This window comes from Cygnus atratus, chromosome 6 (assembly GCF_013377495.2).
Source record: "Cygnus atratus isolate AKBS03 ecotype Queensland, Australia chromosome 6, CAtr_DNAZoo_HiC_assembly, whole genome shotgun sequence".
NCBI lineage: Eukaryota > Metazoa > Chordata > Aves > Anseriformes > Anatidae > Cygnus > Cygnus atratus.
The window spans coordinates 39190894-39208567 of record NC_066367.1 but is presented as its reverse complement, the minus strand read 5'-3'; the positions used below and the strand labels follow the sequence as shown (position 1 = coordinate 39208567).

Sequence of the window (17674 nt, the reverse complement as noted above, 5' to 3'; positions counted from 1 at the left end):
AGGAGCTGCCACATTGCCTTGGTCTGGAAAACAAACTGTCAAACCCACAGTAAATCCATGCCAGACGAATCTGTTTTCTACTTATCTTTTGGCTTACAAATATTAATTCCTTCAAAATTTGTGGTAAGACACTGCACACTATGGAATTAAACCTATGGCTCATATTTGCCGACATAATTTATCCCTTTTTAAATATAGGCGTTAATTATTTAAAACTACCTTTGTTTTCTTAGACCTTTGAAAGTCATTCCTATTATTGCACAAAATGAGCGCATTAAGCTCCATCAGATTGCTTTCTGTACAGACTGCTGTCAGGATTTTTTTTCCCTTCCATCATTTTTGAACACCAAGGTAAAGTCATTTCCCACAAATCTCAGCACCTGTCAATCAAAAATGTTTAAGGCTACTAAGAATAATCTGTATGAAAATAAAAATAACACCGAGGCTTTACTCCAAATATTAAAGCAAGTAGAAAAAAAATAATCCTGTGGCTTAGCTTAGGTGTTTGTTTATTTTTGGGTGGCTGGAGTACTTATTACCTACGTACAACCACAAATGAACCACCACACATGCGGAGTCATCCTTCACGGGTGCATCTCAGCAGCACATTTCCAGCAGCTCCGGGACCAGCTTCCCCTTGCTGCCCCGTCCCTCGGTGCCAGCGGAGCTGGGGCCGGCCAGGTGCTGGCCCAGCTGCTGCAGCAGCAAACCTGCACGGCGCCGGCTGCTGCGCTACCGCTCACTGCCTCCCTCCTGGGAGCGGGGCTTCCTCGCAACTTCCTTCCACGCCAAAGCACGTAAAACTAACTGCACAGGAGATATGCTGCTTTTTGAGGTTGGGATTAAAATAAAACTGAAAATTTCAGGCTAAAGAGATTGTAAGTATTTGTTTTTGCTGTTCCTATGTTAATGATTTTATTTACTTCATATTAGGAAATAAATATTTACTTACATAAGGGGGATTTTTTGGATTCATTTCTGAATGTGTGCTTATTGATGATGGTATTAGATTAAACCTATCTTGTATATTCATAGATTGAAGCTATGGTAAAAATCCTCAGTGATTTCTGCAGTCAGAAAGTAAGTTAACACTTGAGCACAGTTACATTAAATCAGTTAAACTTGTTGGCTGCTATGCAGTGAGGCATAAGTAATAGTTAGGAAAAAAACCTGAAAACTCCGATACCCATCTACAAGATCACCATAATGAAATTAACCGAATCGGTGTACCTTGAATATTTTCCCCTACACAAACACGAGAATCATGACATACATAAAAATTAATGTGGACCAAAAAAAGGGGGAAAATGTTGTATACTTTAGACTTATGTATACAAATACATCGAGTACAATATATGAGCAAACCAGGCTCTTAAAATCAGTGAGCACAGTCCAGCACCTAAAGAATACTGAAAACCACAGAGCTGTACTTTCCATCTGTCTGCCAGGCGATTAGGGATTTATATACCCCAAATTCCACTCAGCCACACAGAAAATGATTTTCAATGTCACAGCGTACTTCTGAAGATAAAATAATCTCACATTCATGCAGCCTCTCCAGCCTCGCGGATGCTGCATCCCATCATGCCCGTAATTATATGGCATGGGTCTCCCAGTCGCCTAAATCAGTGACCGTGCTGAGAGCGCTTACTTCGACATGTTTAACTGCTCTGTTACACCTGTAATTTTGCAATTGAAAGTAGGGGCCTCCCACACCGTCGGGCTGGAAATTTCTTATCAGTAGTGCTTTGTGCTCTGTGGAAAAGCTTCCTCACCAGCACCCAGCCTCACAGATGTACCTCGGGAGAGCAGCGACCTCCAACGCGCGGCTGCCGCTGCTGGCTCGAGCAGCCTCTAAGCACGGGGCGCTGCGCTAAGTGCCAAGTGGATCACACACCCCTGAGCCTTCAGCATTTACTGTGCAAAGTCCTACAGCAGCCGAACCAGAAAAGCAGAAAGAAAGAAAGCAGACTTTTCAGAGACCAAGCACAACACATCAGTCCACCACGCCTCTTAGGAAATGCACACGGACACGTCTGCATAGCCTGCTGCACTTCTGACATGTACCAGCAAACAAAGGGAAGCAGCACCTTAGTCTCGGTAGCATGTGCATTTGTTTCTTCTAGCCTTGTTTTGCCCTATTTGGATTTTTTTTCTAAAGAACCAATAATTTATTTTTTTCCTCTGATGGACAGATTATTTTCAATAGCCTGCCTGAAGTTATAAAAGCTCCTTTCTGGCTATAAAGTTTTCAGGGCATTTTCTGATCTGGAAAAATAATGCAGAACTTAAGAGAAGACTGAAAATGTTCAAAGAATTCTATAAGTAATATATATATATACATATATATATATATAAAATCTTTAAGAATAAATGACGCTTTCATTAGTGTAATAAAGTTCCGCTCCCCGGCCATAAGAGATTCCTGCCAGGATTTTTTTTTTTTTTCAAATTGCCGTTATTAAAAGACATCCTCCAGAAGGAATCGTTAAAGACCGCTCAGCAGTGAGCAGCAGCACAGCTAATAGACGAAACATCGATTTGCCCAGGAGTGAGGAAACTGTATACAGCAGTGCGCATTACCTCGATATCTTACAGGAATCGGGCGGCTGCCCCAGGACAGCCAGGCAGCCAGCCGGACAGACAGACAGACATCCGTCACCTGCCATTACCCCTGCGCTGCCCGTTCAGGCGACAGGGAGAGGAGGAAATCCCTGGGGAAGCCAGGTCTGGCCAGGACTCGGCACCCACGTGCCCCCAGCGATAAGGGGGGCAGGACCCAAGTAATTCTGCAAATCCCTCTCATAATCCCGTCGGGGATAATCCCACCGCCCCCGCTAATTGCCCAGGAAACAGCTGCAGACATTAGCCTGGGGTGGCACGGGCAGTTTGTAACATGCTGATTTTCAGGACAGGACTTCAGGGGCTTGTTTGCTGCACACCCAACTGACAGCAAACCCAACGGCTCTCCCCGTGTTACAACGCCCCACGTAACAAGACCTAGAGCTGTCCCTGAGGCTGACTCCTACCGCAGCAACCTTCTCGAACAAGGGGCAGTTTCAGCGTGCCCCTGGCTTCACAGAGACGTTCGGGAAGCTCCGTGGTAACTGCAGCTTCGCAGGGTGGCTGCTGCAGGAACCTCAGCAGCCTCTCTTTGTTTCTCATTTTCTGCAGGTGCCTTACATCAGGCACATTTTTAAATTCTGAGGCCTTGGTACCTTATTGATCAAGCTGTACTTGTTGCACTTGACTACGGGGTTGGTCTTCTTTAAAGACAAAGGCTCTAAATGCTAGGAAACAGCACAGCACGGCCATCTTCCACTTCCATGGCAATCCCCGCACTGCAAACATATCACTTCATTTCCATTTGTGACACTGTGCCCTCTTATTAATCCAATGCATGCTTTCCTAGCCGGTAATGTTTCTTGAAGTTGAAGAGGGAAAATGTGAAGGCACAGCACAACGTTTTCCAGCAGGATGCCCAAGGAGCTGCTCGGAAGAGCCCGAAGGAGTGAGGGAAAGCTGCTGGCCACAAGGACAGCTTGCAGCAGCAACGCCGTCCGCTGAGAGCGTTGCTTCACTGCTCTTGGTCTGCTCACAGAGTTTGGACTGACATTTCTAATTTAAAGCCGAAATTCAGCTCTCATGACAGCACTCCCACGGAATTTATATAACTTAGGCCAATCACCAGCTTGCTCACAGAAGCATTGAATAGCTTTCAAATCCGAACTGAAACAGACCTCAAGCAATGATTATTAAGGAAAAAAAAAAAAAACAAACCCAAGTACCAATTACAGGAAAACCCAGGCAGCAGAACTGCAAGCCACACCAAATGCGACCCCCAGCACAGCCACTGCAGCTACCCGTGCCCTGCCACTGCCGGGAGCCCCGCAGCATTGGGGTTAGGGTCCCGAGGGTGGCTGTGCCCTTCCCGGCTACATGGGGCCAGCTGCGGCCAGCGGTCCTCACCAGCTCCATCCTCTGCACCAGGCCCCACTCCCTTGGCCCCCAGCAGGAACGCAGCCTCCGGCAGCACCGCAGGGAAGTAGGAGACAGAAGAACTCTGTGGAACCGCCAGACCTCTCAGGAAAGGTTTTCAGAGTACGTTAGCATTATTCAGCGAGGGGATGCATTAGGAATGTCCTATTTAGGGCATGTCTCCAGCACAGGCTGGAAGCCGAATACATGCTCACACGCTGCTCTCAGCAGATCATCAAATGCTTTCCGCCAAGAAGAATCTGTTATGCCAGGAAGTGGGAAAAGACCACGGAATTGCAAATTATTTTATTTTGTTGCATTTACAGGGCCTGGCTGGAAAATGATCGGTGTTTGTATCTTTGTTAACAAAACCAGCCACTGCCGGAAGGAGCACACAAAGAATCAGTTTCCATATTATCCATTACGCACTCTGACCAAAAATCATCTCGTCTGTCTCTTTGTATTAGAGTCAGTGTTTCAGGGATTACCCTTTCTACAATGAAAACTCAGTGTTCTTCCAAAAAAAACACATTGAATGTTTAGGCTAATGAGAATGGGACCCTTCCAAAGTGAAGGCCCAAAACTGTTTCTGTAAAATACTTTCTGGAAGCGGTAACAAAGACAAGGAACAGCAAATTGCTTCAGGATTCACCCAGTCAGGCTTTTACATGCATCAGCATTTCTGACTTTTAAAAGTTCAGCACATGAGGTGAACTTCACTTCACAGAAACCATTCGCTGATACTAAGTGAAAAGTGAACAGTACTAACATGCAGATTTAACATAGGAGAGGCTTTAATGCCTTAAAGCAGTGCTATTCACTCTCTGCTTCATGGATCACTTCTAATGACACGAGAAACAAGTCTACTATCCTACAGGCTTAAATTAAAAATATGCTCCTATACAGAGGCCCACATACATCCAAGGAGCATTTTTAGTAGCCTACATACCAACAAATGTTGATTTGAGACATTAACACTCAGAAGAAGTCTCTCTACCTTTCTATTTTACTGGAAAGTGAACCATGTATAGTTAATAGAAAATGGCCTGAAAATGATTTCAAATTCTCAGTTGACCTCCTCTAGAAATATGTGCTTGACAAAACTCTTCATAGTTGTCTCTGTCAATAGAAAATATTCCACCAACCCCTAGCTGAAGACAACAGAGGAAAAAAAATAAAAAGGAAAGAAGAATATATCCATGCTGTTCTATGGGTTTTAGATAGGTATAACAGGTTTTATTTTGCATACTTACTTAAAATGCAAAAATTGTGATACATCAGAGATGTTAAGAGTCATTTTCAACATCCTGTCTAAAAATGATATACTGAAGACTCAGTTTTCCAATTTTCATTTATGCCCTGAGGACAATTACTAAATGCATTTCATTCAATGAGATTTTCATCTTGTCACGGACAACATACCTATCCCTGGTAGAAATACAGTCGCTTTTCTGCACTATGTGAAATTTCTCTGTGTGCTTGGATCCCATACAGAATAAAAATCCCAGCCAGAAATTGCAAGTTCATGACAGCATACACTTTCAAAAACTTGTTAAAACATGTATTTTTTTAAAAAACTATACACATTTATACTTTGTTTATGTCAGTTAGCATTTGCACTATCTCACAGAAAGCCTTGCTTCTTTCATACAAAAAGATATTACTAAAATATTTATCATCTCAGAAGTGTAGAGTAAAAGTTTCCAAATAGTAATAAAACGTTTCATGCAGTAAAAAGGACCAAATGCTATGAGGCATCCCCAAACATCTTCAGAATTAAAATTAACGCATGACTTGCATGACAGCTAAAACACAATCACCCTATCTGCAGCGTAGCAACTGTTACAGCAAAACCGTGTTCGTCGACAGAAAATGAAGGAAAACGGCAATTACCCTAAAAGACATTTCAAGATTCTCGCCACCCCAGATATCCATTCCTGCATCGTAAGTTCCTATCTCTTCAAAGTAGTTTCTGTCAATAGAAAATAGGCCACCAGCCATAGTAGGGGTCCTAGTTGAAAACAAACAGAAAAAAAAAGAGGAAAAAGAAAAGAAAAGAAAAAATACCTTTTGAAAGACACTGTGGAATTTATCACGTGATACTACAGCACAAATCTCCCCAGACATTTTGACTGTAAATATATGCTATGCACAGACATAAGAGCCCCCCCGGTGCCAGCGAGAGCACTGCCCGAGTGGCCGGGCTGCCCCCGCGCAGCCCCGCACCGCCGCCACGTCCTGCCAGAGCCTTGCAATGGTAAAGTGGATGGAATTGTGGCCTGCTGCACCCAGAACAGCAGTGTAAATCCAATCGGAAATGCTTAGCGCAGAGAGTTTAATGCCTCAGCTTTGCCTTAGAGGGAGACTAAATGTGCATAAAATTACCAGGCATAATCTCTCTTAACAGGATTATAAATCCTTACAACAGGCAAATCCAGTCAGAGTGCAACTTCTCTTCGTGTAAAGGTGTCCTACTTCCCTGTAAATATCTGCTCTACGTGTTTGGGGGCTTTTTTTAGCGCTCAGTGCCCACACTGGAGGAAGACTGCTTCTTGGAGCCTGCAGGAGCACAGTCCTGCGCCCCTGCCCCGGCCTGGACTCCAGCCTGGCCCCCAGCCCCCAGCCTGTGCCGGCAGACCCCCAGCACCCCAGGGGAGGCCAAAGGGCTGCTCCTGGCCCGGGCTGGGAGCCACAACCCTGCCACCGCAGCTGCCCACTGCTGAGGGAGGCCTAAGGCTGCCCCAGCACCTACGGGTACGCATGCACGTACACGTGCCGGTAGCTGCGGCCTGCAGCCATTAACAAAGGACTCAGTCACAGAAACACTCATTTACTCCATGATCTTGTTTAGTGAATTGCTTGTGCATTCTGCTAGGAATAGTTGCTATTCGGTGGTCAGATTAGCACAGACCTCTGTCCCCTGGACCTGTGCAGGGGCAGCGTGAGCAGCACTTCGGCCCTAAAGCACAGCTTCCACCGGAGTTCATGTGTTTGGGGACAGCCTTATGCAAACGCCATCCCAGAATTTTTCCAAAAAACACACCAACACCAACGAGAATTGGTTGTGTGCACTTCCAGAAAATTCAGTAAAATTGGAAACCAGCCTGCAGTCAGGAGAAGAGGCAGGGGCAGAGCGGGGCCAGCTGGCACCCTGCAGGCACCCTGACACTGCCCAGCAGGCCGCGAGCAGCTCCCACTCACCCCCAGACCTCGGTCAGGGCAATTTGTCTGCTGAGCAATTATCTTCCAGCTGCCTATCGCTACTGCCATTAAAAAAAAAAAAAAAAAAGCACAGTTTAACAGTGAAATAACACCGGGTTTACCCACACTTTGTTTCTATTTTTCTCTCAGCACCCACAGCTCGGTTAATTAGCCGGCTGGCATTGGGATGCAGCTGAACCTTCACAGGCTTCAAAGCCGCTTCACTGCCCTCACCTTGCATGAGTGAGATGGCAAATGCCACTGGTATGGCATGAGTAAAGCCATCCCCACTGCTCTGGGACTGAAACCCACAGCCTGTGCCCCCTGCCCTTCCTCTTCCCCCCTTCAGTTCCTTCCCTGGAGGAAGGCGGTTTGCTTGAATACCGTCAAATTTTCCATTCTTGCAAAGATTCGATGTAAATGATTTTTGAATGATGCAATTGAGTTGTACATCAAGATCAGGATTCTTCTGAAATGCCATAGGCAAAAGTTTATGAAAAATAAAGCAGTGTTTTCCTAACTACTTGCTAACTGAAATTGAAAGTGCTGAATTTCGGGCTGTAAAAATGTAAGTAACTCTGTACCGATATATGCCACAGATTCTTAAATAACTGAAATGTAGCAGGCAGGACTACTCTCTGCTATGTAAATTTAATGTTGCATAAACAGATCTGCAGAGCTCTCACTGTAAAAAAAGCTGAAACAGTAATTTTAGCAAAAGGCAGGGTTTCTACATTTTTTTCTCAGCTTTTTGCTTATTAGCTATATTTTGCCTACTTGGAGTCACACTAGCAACTACAGTAATATGTTATGATTAATGCTAATCATCATTCAAACCTACTTCTCATTTCATTTTGGAGATACGGTCTGCTTTTAATTTCTGTAACTGTTAGCAGCAAGCAGGATTCCCATTCCTGTACCTACATCTCTAACTTCACAGAAAGAGAGCAGTGCAGCAGAAGGGGGTTTTAACAGCCCTGGTTTTGCAGCATCCCAAAGATCCCCCAAAAGCCAGCCCCTCGCTCTGTCCCAGGACAGCCTGGAGCAGCCCTGGTGGGACTCCAGACCATGCTGCCGCCAGGGGAGCTGGGCTCAGCCCCCCATGGGGCTGCGGGTTGCCCACAGCCACCCGACATCACCTCCCCTAAGCCCTGAGCCCCGTACATCGGCTCAGCGTGGTCCAAAGTCACGTCTGTACATGTGCATCTGTACCGCGGTCAGCGGCTCGACCACTGCTCAGCGAAGCTGTCAGGTGCAGGAACGCTCCTCAAACAATGGTGGGCAAGGCCCTTGCTTCCTGCTGATCAGTTCAGCATTAGTCCTAACTAAATGAAGGGCAGGTATGGAAATACCCACTGAAACGTGCTGTGAGAAACATTCTGTGGTTTGATACTATACTGCGGATGTAAGACGAGATGTTTGTAAATTGACCACGGCACAGACTGTTTTCTAGTGCCCCTGGCAAAATTACAGAAGGAGCAATGAGTTCACTTAATGACAAAACGTACAAATATTGGCCAAGGATTTTTCAGTGGAAAAAGAGGAAGGTAATAATGCAAGTTTTAACAAGACCACTGGATTTCGCTGGCACTCTCCACGACCATTTACCACAGCGAGGGAGATGAGCCACACCTGAGACCTGACCGCATTGCCCAAGACTCCATTTCAGTAATTCTCAGACCTAACCACACCCACCCGAGCACCCGCAGGAAGCACCTTTACTGCATGGCTGTCTAGGGCCAAAAAGCCCTATCTAGAGCTAAACCCAAGGACTGCTCCCCAGGCAGCGAGCAGGGCGCTGTGCCGGAGCCAGGCTCGGGGCCAGGGGCATCGCGGAGCTGCCGGGGGCAGAGCTCTGGCTGCCAGCTCCCCCTGTGCACGGGGCAGCCACCCAGGTCCTGCTCCCAGATAGCCCTCTGGGAACAGAAGCCAGCTTTGCACTTAAATAACACATTTTGAAAAGGCATAATCATTTACAAAGCGTGCAAAGCCGGAGGTTACTCCCGTGACAATCGCTGGAAGCGACTGCATTTACTTTGCATGGCAACAAGATCAAATCCTTGAGGTGCTTTAAAACAGCAGGGAACAGAATTCACTATTCAAACCAAAGGGCCTGGGTGTGTATCCGCCCAGGGACGTGAGCCCTGAGGGGTGCTGTACCATCAGAGTATGAAGCACACCTCGCACTGCCTGGAAGCCCCCCATGCTCTCCAGCTCAGGTAATGTTTGCTCTCAAAGCCAAAGATCACACTTGATTTCTGCAATGCGCCTCACAGAATGAAGTATTTGTCTTCAACAGCTCTGTTTTTATGAACAAGTTTTTCTTCAGGTATTTCTTCCAAATATTTCCACTTTCTACTCTCACTTTATGGTTTTGGTCCTAGCAAAGACACTTCACTAACTGAAAGCTCCCCGATATTCCTTCTTTTGCTTCTGATCATTATACATGTAAAAATTGTAATTACATTAAAAAAAGAAAAAAGGATGGAAATCCCATTACCTAATGACCACTGACTCCGGCCCCTCTTCCGTCCTGGCTGGGGGAACTGAGGGGGCTCCGCACCGTCAGTGTTGCCGCCCCTCGCCTACCACTTGCAAACGGGAGCATCTGCAACCTGGAAACGCTTCTGATACCTTCACAAAAACTGTGATTCTTTGGGGAAAGGTTACCCGCTTTGACTGCTCTGGGAAAGGTTACACTGTCATGGTGTTAGCTGACCTGACAGTAAGCTAGCTAAAGGAAGAAGAACACAAAAGCAAGAAAAAGGATGTTAAGTGAGTGCTTAAGAATCAAAAGAAGAAAATAAGGGGGGAAAAGTGCTATGGGCTCACGTGTAAAGCCCAGCAGCTGCAATAGCGTACGTGCATGTACCTACACCAGAACCCGTTTTGTCCACGGCAAAGCATTGCTAATTAGTATGGGAGGCACCTACGCATTCCCACCATTCTGTTTGCTAAAAGTATGACAAACAGCCTAACTTTTCTAATGGATTCCAGTAAGAAAGTTCTTCTACAGCTGTACTGCATGACAATTAGCTGTAGGGTTTTAACATCAGAGTCACTGAATTAATTAACCTTTTCCCATCAATTCCAGAGATTCCAGCAAGGGCGGATGTTGCAGTTGACTCAAATACCTAACTTACGTCTTTGACCGTTTCTTTAATTCCATAAGCAAACAAGCAAGCTACGTTTCACACCCACTAACTAGAAAGAACCTGGTACCTTCTGAGAACACCGCATGGTCTATGTTCAACTTGGCATTGGGATTAATGGTCACAGGGTACAGGATTGCTGAGCTCTGTTCATGCCAACTAGTGATCTCTTAGCAGCAAGCTATTCTGGTCTTTGTCATAAAAATGTATATACAATAATAAACGTTACACCCAAACAATGAATCCTATATAAAATAATTCAAAGAGCCACAGAGGGGGTGGGGTTGGAAGGGACCTCAAAGCCCACCTGGAGCCACCCCTACCATGGGCAGGGACTTCCCCCAGCCCAGGCTGCCCAAATCCCACCTCGGTGCAGCCTGGGCCACGACCTCACTGCCCTCATAGTTTGAAAACACATGCACTGTGATATTAAATCTAAAAAGAAATGTTAGGAATTTATCAATGTTATTACAAAAGGTAAAAATTTGAGTAATTTTTCCAACTACATGGCTTTTTTAGTGTAACAAAAAGCAGAATTTGAGTGCAATGACTATATTATGCATACGCACAAACAAACACGTAAGTCAACAATTTTTATGTATTCTATGCTTTTTCCATCGACTACAAATTAAAAATATGAATGCATACATATTCAATATATGTAAGACTAAAATAATGTTATAGAATGGTGAAAGCAACATAAAACAAACAAAAAAATGAAGTCATCAATTTGTTTCTAAATTTTTGGTGTGGGTTATGCTTTTCTTTCTTTCTAGCCTCCCAATTCTTGAATAGTCAGGTAGCAGTGGTTGCCAAAAACGTTCTGAGCTTAGCTGAAATATTATACCTTTTCTCCTGGGATGCTGAATTTGCTATTGTGTTTGACACCTTGAGACTGATTTACTGCTACAATCTCTTGAACCGCTTTCGATAAGCGTTTGCAGATACCAGCTAGCACTGAAAGCAGCTGATGCCCTACTGAATGTTATTTCCTAGATGAAGTCTGTTTCACCTCTGCCCAGTTTCCACCAGCTGCCGGTGTTTCCAGATGAAATCTCACATACCAGTTTTGATTCGGAAGGATGAACTCAGAAGGTTTGGGGATGGCAAGGGTTTTGTGGGGGACTAAATTTTGTACCATAACAGAGATGCTCGGATGATCTGTTTGGGTTCCCAGTCTCCCTGGTCAAGTAAAAGGGATGCATGGCAGCTTGTCTCCGTCAAGGCTTTGCCTTCACTTCTCATTTCCTGCATCTGTAAGATGCTGGAGCAGGGCAGCTGCAGCTGCTTCTTGGGTTCCCCTCCCACCAGGTAAAATGGGAGATGACATGGGCAACAGGGAGCATCTTGTGCCAATACAGAAGAGAGCAAAATTTCTCCCCTAGGTGGCCAGAAAGGGCATCTGTGTCTAAAAGCTAACATTTTGTGTCTCAGCCAGCACAATTACACATCCTTGCAGCTATCGCTTCAGTCTGAAACACTTGTCAAAGGGATAATTATGGAACATGTTGCACTTGTCATTAACTTCTGGCTCCTTCACCCCACTCTGCTCACTAACACCCATCCTTACCAGAAGAAGTCCCAAAACGCACAAGCAATCACCAGCTACAAGCTGGCAGGGAAAAAATGAAAAGCTGCTTTTTCTATTTGCTTGTTTTAATAACTTTAAAAGTCAATTACATGTATGCTTCTGGATTAACTTTAAGTACTCCTTTATTTCAAAATAAGGAAATATGAACTTGGATTTGCATTTCTTTCAACCCCCCCTACATCTGTGAATGGATCTGACACAGGAGAGACAGGAGAACTAGTGCAAGGCGAAGGACGTGAGGGGAGCAGCAGCCAGCGAGGCGTGAGGCTGCGCAGCTCGTTAGGATAATGAACTCTACAAATTTTAACGCACACCTCAGCTTTAATGAAATAGCTTCTGGCACAGCTGACTGAAATAGTTGACTTCACAGCTGGCTGATAAAATTTTAGATCACGAGAACAGTTCTTTTGACTCAAAAAATACTTCCATCACCCTTCTGCTAACAACAGGGTCCACTTCTGCTCCCTGGGCCGCTGCTTGCGTTTAAGGGCACTCCACGGATTTGAGCACAGCTCTGCTCCCTGCCCACTGCGCGTTTCCCAAGGGTTTTACACTCAGAGAAGGCACTGACAAGCACGCATTTGGGAAACCGGGCACAACTGGCCCAGAGAGGGTGAGAAACCCAGACCACAACCCAGTGGCATATGTCCTGCTGAGACCTTCCCTTGGCACAGAGCTGACCCGGGTCCTGGGCTGACCCACCGGTACCCAGAAGGAAGGGACGGGCGACGTGGGAGCCAGGGAAGGGCTGAGGTACCCGGGGAGCTGCCCAGAGCAGCCCACACCGGGAGCAGACACGACCCCAAAGCCTCCTGCGGCTTCCTCCCTTTCGCCTGTGCACGAGCATCTACTGCCTCCTCTGAGTACCAGCTTCAGCGGTAAGGCACGGCTTTCCTCTTTAACTCGGTAAAGAAGAGGAAAAAAACATGGTTCCTCAGATGGCTTCCTGAGAAAGAAACCTAAAAAATGCAGCGCTTCCCTGGCTCCAGGCTTTGAAGGACATAAAATGACAGATTTTGGCCATTTGCAGCATAAGTAGTTCTGAAAAGCTTTTCTTCGCCCACCCACTGCCTTACCTGGAATTTTTTTTTGTAAAGCTTTGCTGTGAACTGCTGTCCCCTGAGTTGGCTCTCTCTTTATCTGCCTGTTGCCCACAACTGGGGGTATGCAGGACTGAAATTCTTTCCACTTCATCATGTCTCTTAGACAGGTTTGAAACCATTACATCCACTTGTAAGAGCTTTTTTTTTTTTTTTTTTTTAATTTTTCTTTTAGTTTTCATGAAGACCACAGAAGCTATTAGAGCTGAGCAAATAACCCATGGCAAGTAATTTATTGAATTTGTTTGGTTTCAACTTCATTTAAAATTTTTCTCGAGGTTTTGCTACAGACCTTGGTTTGAGCAATTAAATGGAGGAGGTTAGGAAGGATCAGAGGAATTCTGGACATATTCTTAGATCAGTTTTGACTGGGTGTGTGCTGTCATCAGTTTTATTTTCTAGGCAATAGAAGCATATATTTTAAGAAGTGCAGATTATCGTAACCGAATGGTGGAGTTAAACATTCAAAAATTTGCATTTCAGAAATATGTTCTAATCTTTATTTTAAATTATGAAAACAGTAATAACTGTAAACATAAGTTCAACAAGGCTATTGGCAGAACACAAACATACAGGGAACTTCAATACTTATATAGCAGGTATTAGTTTGAATTATTAAATGTTCAAAAGAAAATATAATGAGTTTTCTCAGCTCTGATAACCACCTTACACCATTAAGGATAGGTCAGATTTTGGTGTTTTCTGCCCTGAACAGTGTGCCGCAGCTATCTGACGTGCATTCTCTGATACTGCAGCAAAATCTTAAGCATTAAGTGTTATTATCTGCATGAATAATCTAGAGTAGAGTCAAATGCCATAGTATGCTCGGTTCACTCTCCTTACCTTACAGGCAAGGTCCTGTCTCCTTTCCTCCTGTCCATCTCTCTCTGGGGAACTGGATACCAGCGGAAGTTGAGTTTCCAGTTAAACCCTCCGTAAGTCATGTCTGACCCAGCCATGTATTCAAATGTGTCATCGCTGATCACATCGATGATTGGGCAGACAACAGTTTTCCTGTAAGAAAAAAAAAAAAAACAGCTTCTTTAAAAACAAACTCTTTTTTCTGAATATCCCATGGTTTTATTTTGAGGCTCCTGTGCACAAAAGCCAATTTACCATGGTTCCAGCTTCTCTTCCACAAATGAGGTTGTGCAAACGTCACTATTTCTGTGGTCAGCAGCTTTTTGGAGATGTTGATTCCTGCTGCGCTCCCAAGAGGTGAAAGCTGCCCGCTCCTAACCCTGCCCGGGGCCTCCTGCTTGTCAGCCAAATCCTCTCCGCATGGCAGGGGTGACTGCCGCACACTTCACCCCTGCAGCACGAACCATTCAGTGCTGGCAGAGTCTCCTCCTCACTTCTTACGTGTGACAGTTCCCCCTACATACCTCTCCTCTTTTCTAACACTGGCGGTGGTGAGATAAACACAAGGCTATTTCTGCTTGGGGCTGCAGGACTCGAGCAGGGCTGGTTTTTATCATACTGATGCGCCCATGCTTCATGGAGCAGACGCAACACACCTTTGGTAAATGAGAACAAAGCCCATCTCCTGTGTCTGCAGGCATGCACGTGCAGGAAAAAGAAAAAGCATGCAAATTTTAGAGTATGGGAGGTCACAGGGACAAGAAGTAGCACCTGGTGAAAAGAAGGGAGAAAGATGGGCCAGGGCACTTGGAGCTCAGGAAAGTAAATGGTCTGAGTCACTATCACTGCTGGCATTGCTACCCTTACTATCAGCAACAGAAATCTGCTCTAAGAATCAAAAGCTTATCATTATCCCTGGCAGCCAGGAGGGCCAACCGTATCCTGGGGTGCATCAAGCACGGCATTGCTAGTCGGTCGAGGGAAGGGATTGTCCCGCTCTGCTCTGCGCTGGTGCAGCCTCACCTCGAGCACTGTGTGCAGTTCTGGGCACCACAGTACAAAAAGGACATTAAACTGTTGGAGAGTGTCCAGAGGAGGGCGACGAAGATGGTGAAGGGCCTAGAGGGTAAGACGTATGAGGAGCAGCTGAGGTCACTGGGCCTGTTCTGCCTGGAGAAGAGGAGGCTGAGGGGGGACCTCATCACAGTCTACAACTTCCTCGCGAGAGGGAGTGGAGAGACAGGGGACCTATTCTCTGTTATCACCGGTGACAGGACCTGTGGGAACGGTGTGAAGCTGAGGCAGGGGAACTTTAGGCTGGACATCAGGAAGAGGTTCTTCACCGAGAGGGTGGTTGCACACTGGAACAGGCTCCCCAGTGAAGGAGTCACTGCACCAAGCCTGTCTGAATTTAAGAAGAGATTGGGCTGTGCACTTAGTCACATGGTCTAAACTTTTGGGCAGACCTGTGCGGTGCCAGGAGTTGGACTTGATGATCCTTATGGGTCCCTTCCAACTCGGGATATTCTATGATTCTAGGATTCTATGATATATTTAGAATTAGATTTAGATATAAATGGTACAGAATACTGTATCTTCCTCTTAAATCTTTCAAAATCTTCTTTTTCAGATCACTGCATTTTTTTCATCTTTACTTTGTTTTTATTATTATTATTTTATTTTTTTTTTAGCTGCATAGCGATCAAGGAATGGCCTGGAGCCCCAGCTGAGGTTGGAGGCATGTTCCCTGCACCCGACCACGCGAGAGCCACCTCACCTGTCCTCCTTTATCCTGGCCAGCAGCGGCTCGAGCCAGCCCAGGGTGCACTCGCAGTGCGCATCCAGGAAGGTTATCACCTGCCCTGTGGAGGCCGCTGCCCCCCGCAGCCGCGCACGGATCAATCCTGACCTCTGCTCCATCCGAATGATTTTTATGGAGACTTCCAGCTTTTTCACATAGTTCTCTAATGAGGCCTTCAAAAATTCTGCCGAAGATAGTTGAAAAAATAAAAGACAAAAAACATTACTTAGCTTGGTTCAGCAACTACTGAGGACTCCAAATCTACCTGCAGAGTGTCTGTGTTGTGCTCAGCCGTCCAAGGGCTGCCATGCACGAACAATGGCATAACACGGGAAATGGATTTGGACACATTTATAGTTTTTCTGAAGACCAAGAGCAGAGCTACAGAGGTTCACACTGCAACTTGGTTCAACTCAGCCATGGAAAACAGTCTGCGCAGACGCACATAATTACCCCAGCACCTCATGGAACTTCACAGAAAAAAAAAAAAAGATTTTTAAGTAAGTCACAATCAGTTTCCTAGAAATAAGTCAACAATCAATGCTGAGTACAAAATGATTACACTTTTGCTACGGCTAAATACAAATACGGCTATTTTTGAAGAATTTCAGCATTTGAACCCCCTAGAACTCCTAAATTTATTGCTTTAGAAAAATTACTTGGTCTTGCACAAGGTGAAGATGTTTATGGTTCCATCCATTCCATTTACAGAATACCATTCCATTTCCAGATAATACCGGTTTCACATTTCACAGCTTTATTTCTAAACACTGATTTAAAAATAAGGTTACATTAAATTAAAAGGGCCAACACCAAAAGAATTGAGCCACAAATACCAGTTTATCAATAGAGCAGTAGAAGGAAATTGGCTCAGTCTGGACATTCAGTAAAACCTGAAACACAGCACAGGGCTCCTGAGAGACAGCGAGAGAGAGACAAAAGGAGAGAGAGATGGAGAAGGATCCTGCTGTTCGCAGCAACGTGAAATGAGAAACCACAGTGCAAAACAGCACTAATGAAATCCTGGATAGGAGCACCACACATAGCCTTACAGCCTGATAACCAACCTTCGTCTCTGCTACTATTTGAAATTGTACTTTAGCTCTTGCCTATTGATGCAATGGTGCAGCATCCTCAAACGGCGCTACAAGGACACGTGAAGTGCAACTTGTCGGTGCAAACACCCACCTCTCTCGCTGGCATCATCGACCAGGATGATTTCAGCAAGCAGGTGATGAGGCGAGCGATTTATAACGCTGTACACAGTTCGAAGCAAAGTGCTCCAGGCTTCGTTGTGGAACACGATGACTACGCTTGTGTTCGGGAGCTCATCAGGGTAGACTTTTGTCTTGCACCTGCCAACACATACAGAAAAAACAGACAGAAAGGGTGAAGTTAATCTTTAAGTAAATCCTAAGGAACTCTACCAACAGGAAAGTCTCAAGGAAAAGGGGCTTTAAGCCTGTTGAACAGGATATATTGCAAACCAGCTACTGATCTCTTCATGCTCCCAAGGGAGAAGACCAAGAGGCAGAAGGACTTGTAAATTCTGTTTTCTTGCTAAGAATGCATGGCAGAAACCCCCAAAGGCGAGGTACCACTGCACTCACTGCCCACGGACACACAGGGCTCCTCGCTCCCACGTGTTTCTGCGCCCAGAAATCGGCATCTGGAGCCACAGCCTGAGTGCTTCTGGCACCTCAAATGCAAAAATTGGCTGCGCACAAGACAAGGTGCAACAAACATACAACATATCAAGCAGTTAACAGTTAGGCTAAATAAGTCTTTTCTTGTGACAAATCCCAAATCCTATGATCTCAGATGCACAGGCCTCCGAGACCTTCCCATTTTCAGTGGCTTCTTTTAAAGAAGAAAAAGATTACTATTTTCCAGAACACTCTGTATGCCCATTCAGTGCAAGAACAAGCAGCGAATATCTCACCTATTTTCTGAAACTGCAGAAATCAAGGCAAAGTGAACAACAGGTACC

General features: G+C 45.3%; 1 protein-coding gene across 1 annotated transcript in view; it reads right to left on the bottom strand.

The window, feature by feature from the left end:
* Positions 1 to 17674, bottom strand: part of GALNT13 (polypeptide N-acetylgalactosaminyltransferase 13) — a 110952-nt gene that overhangs the window by 44039 nt on the left and 49239 nt on the right. Inside the window, exons 5-8 of the mRNA XM_035566076.2 lie at positions 16873 to 17039; positions 15661 to 15868; positions 13866 to 14036; positions 5872 to 5989 (exon numbers count right to left, since the gene is read on the bottom strand). Coding sequence (XP_035421969.1) covers positions 5872 to 5989; positions 13866 to 14036; positions 15661 to 15868; positions 16873 to 17039 — 664 coding nt within the window. The remainder of the gene's footprint in view (positions 1 to 5871; positions 5990 to 13865; positions 14037 to 15660; positions 15869 to 16872; positions 17040 to 17674) is intronic.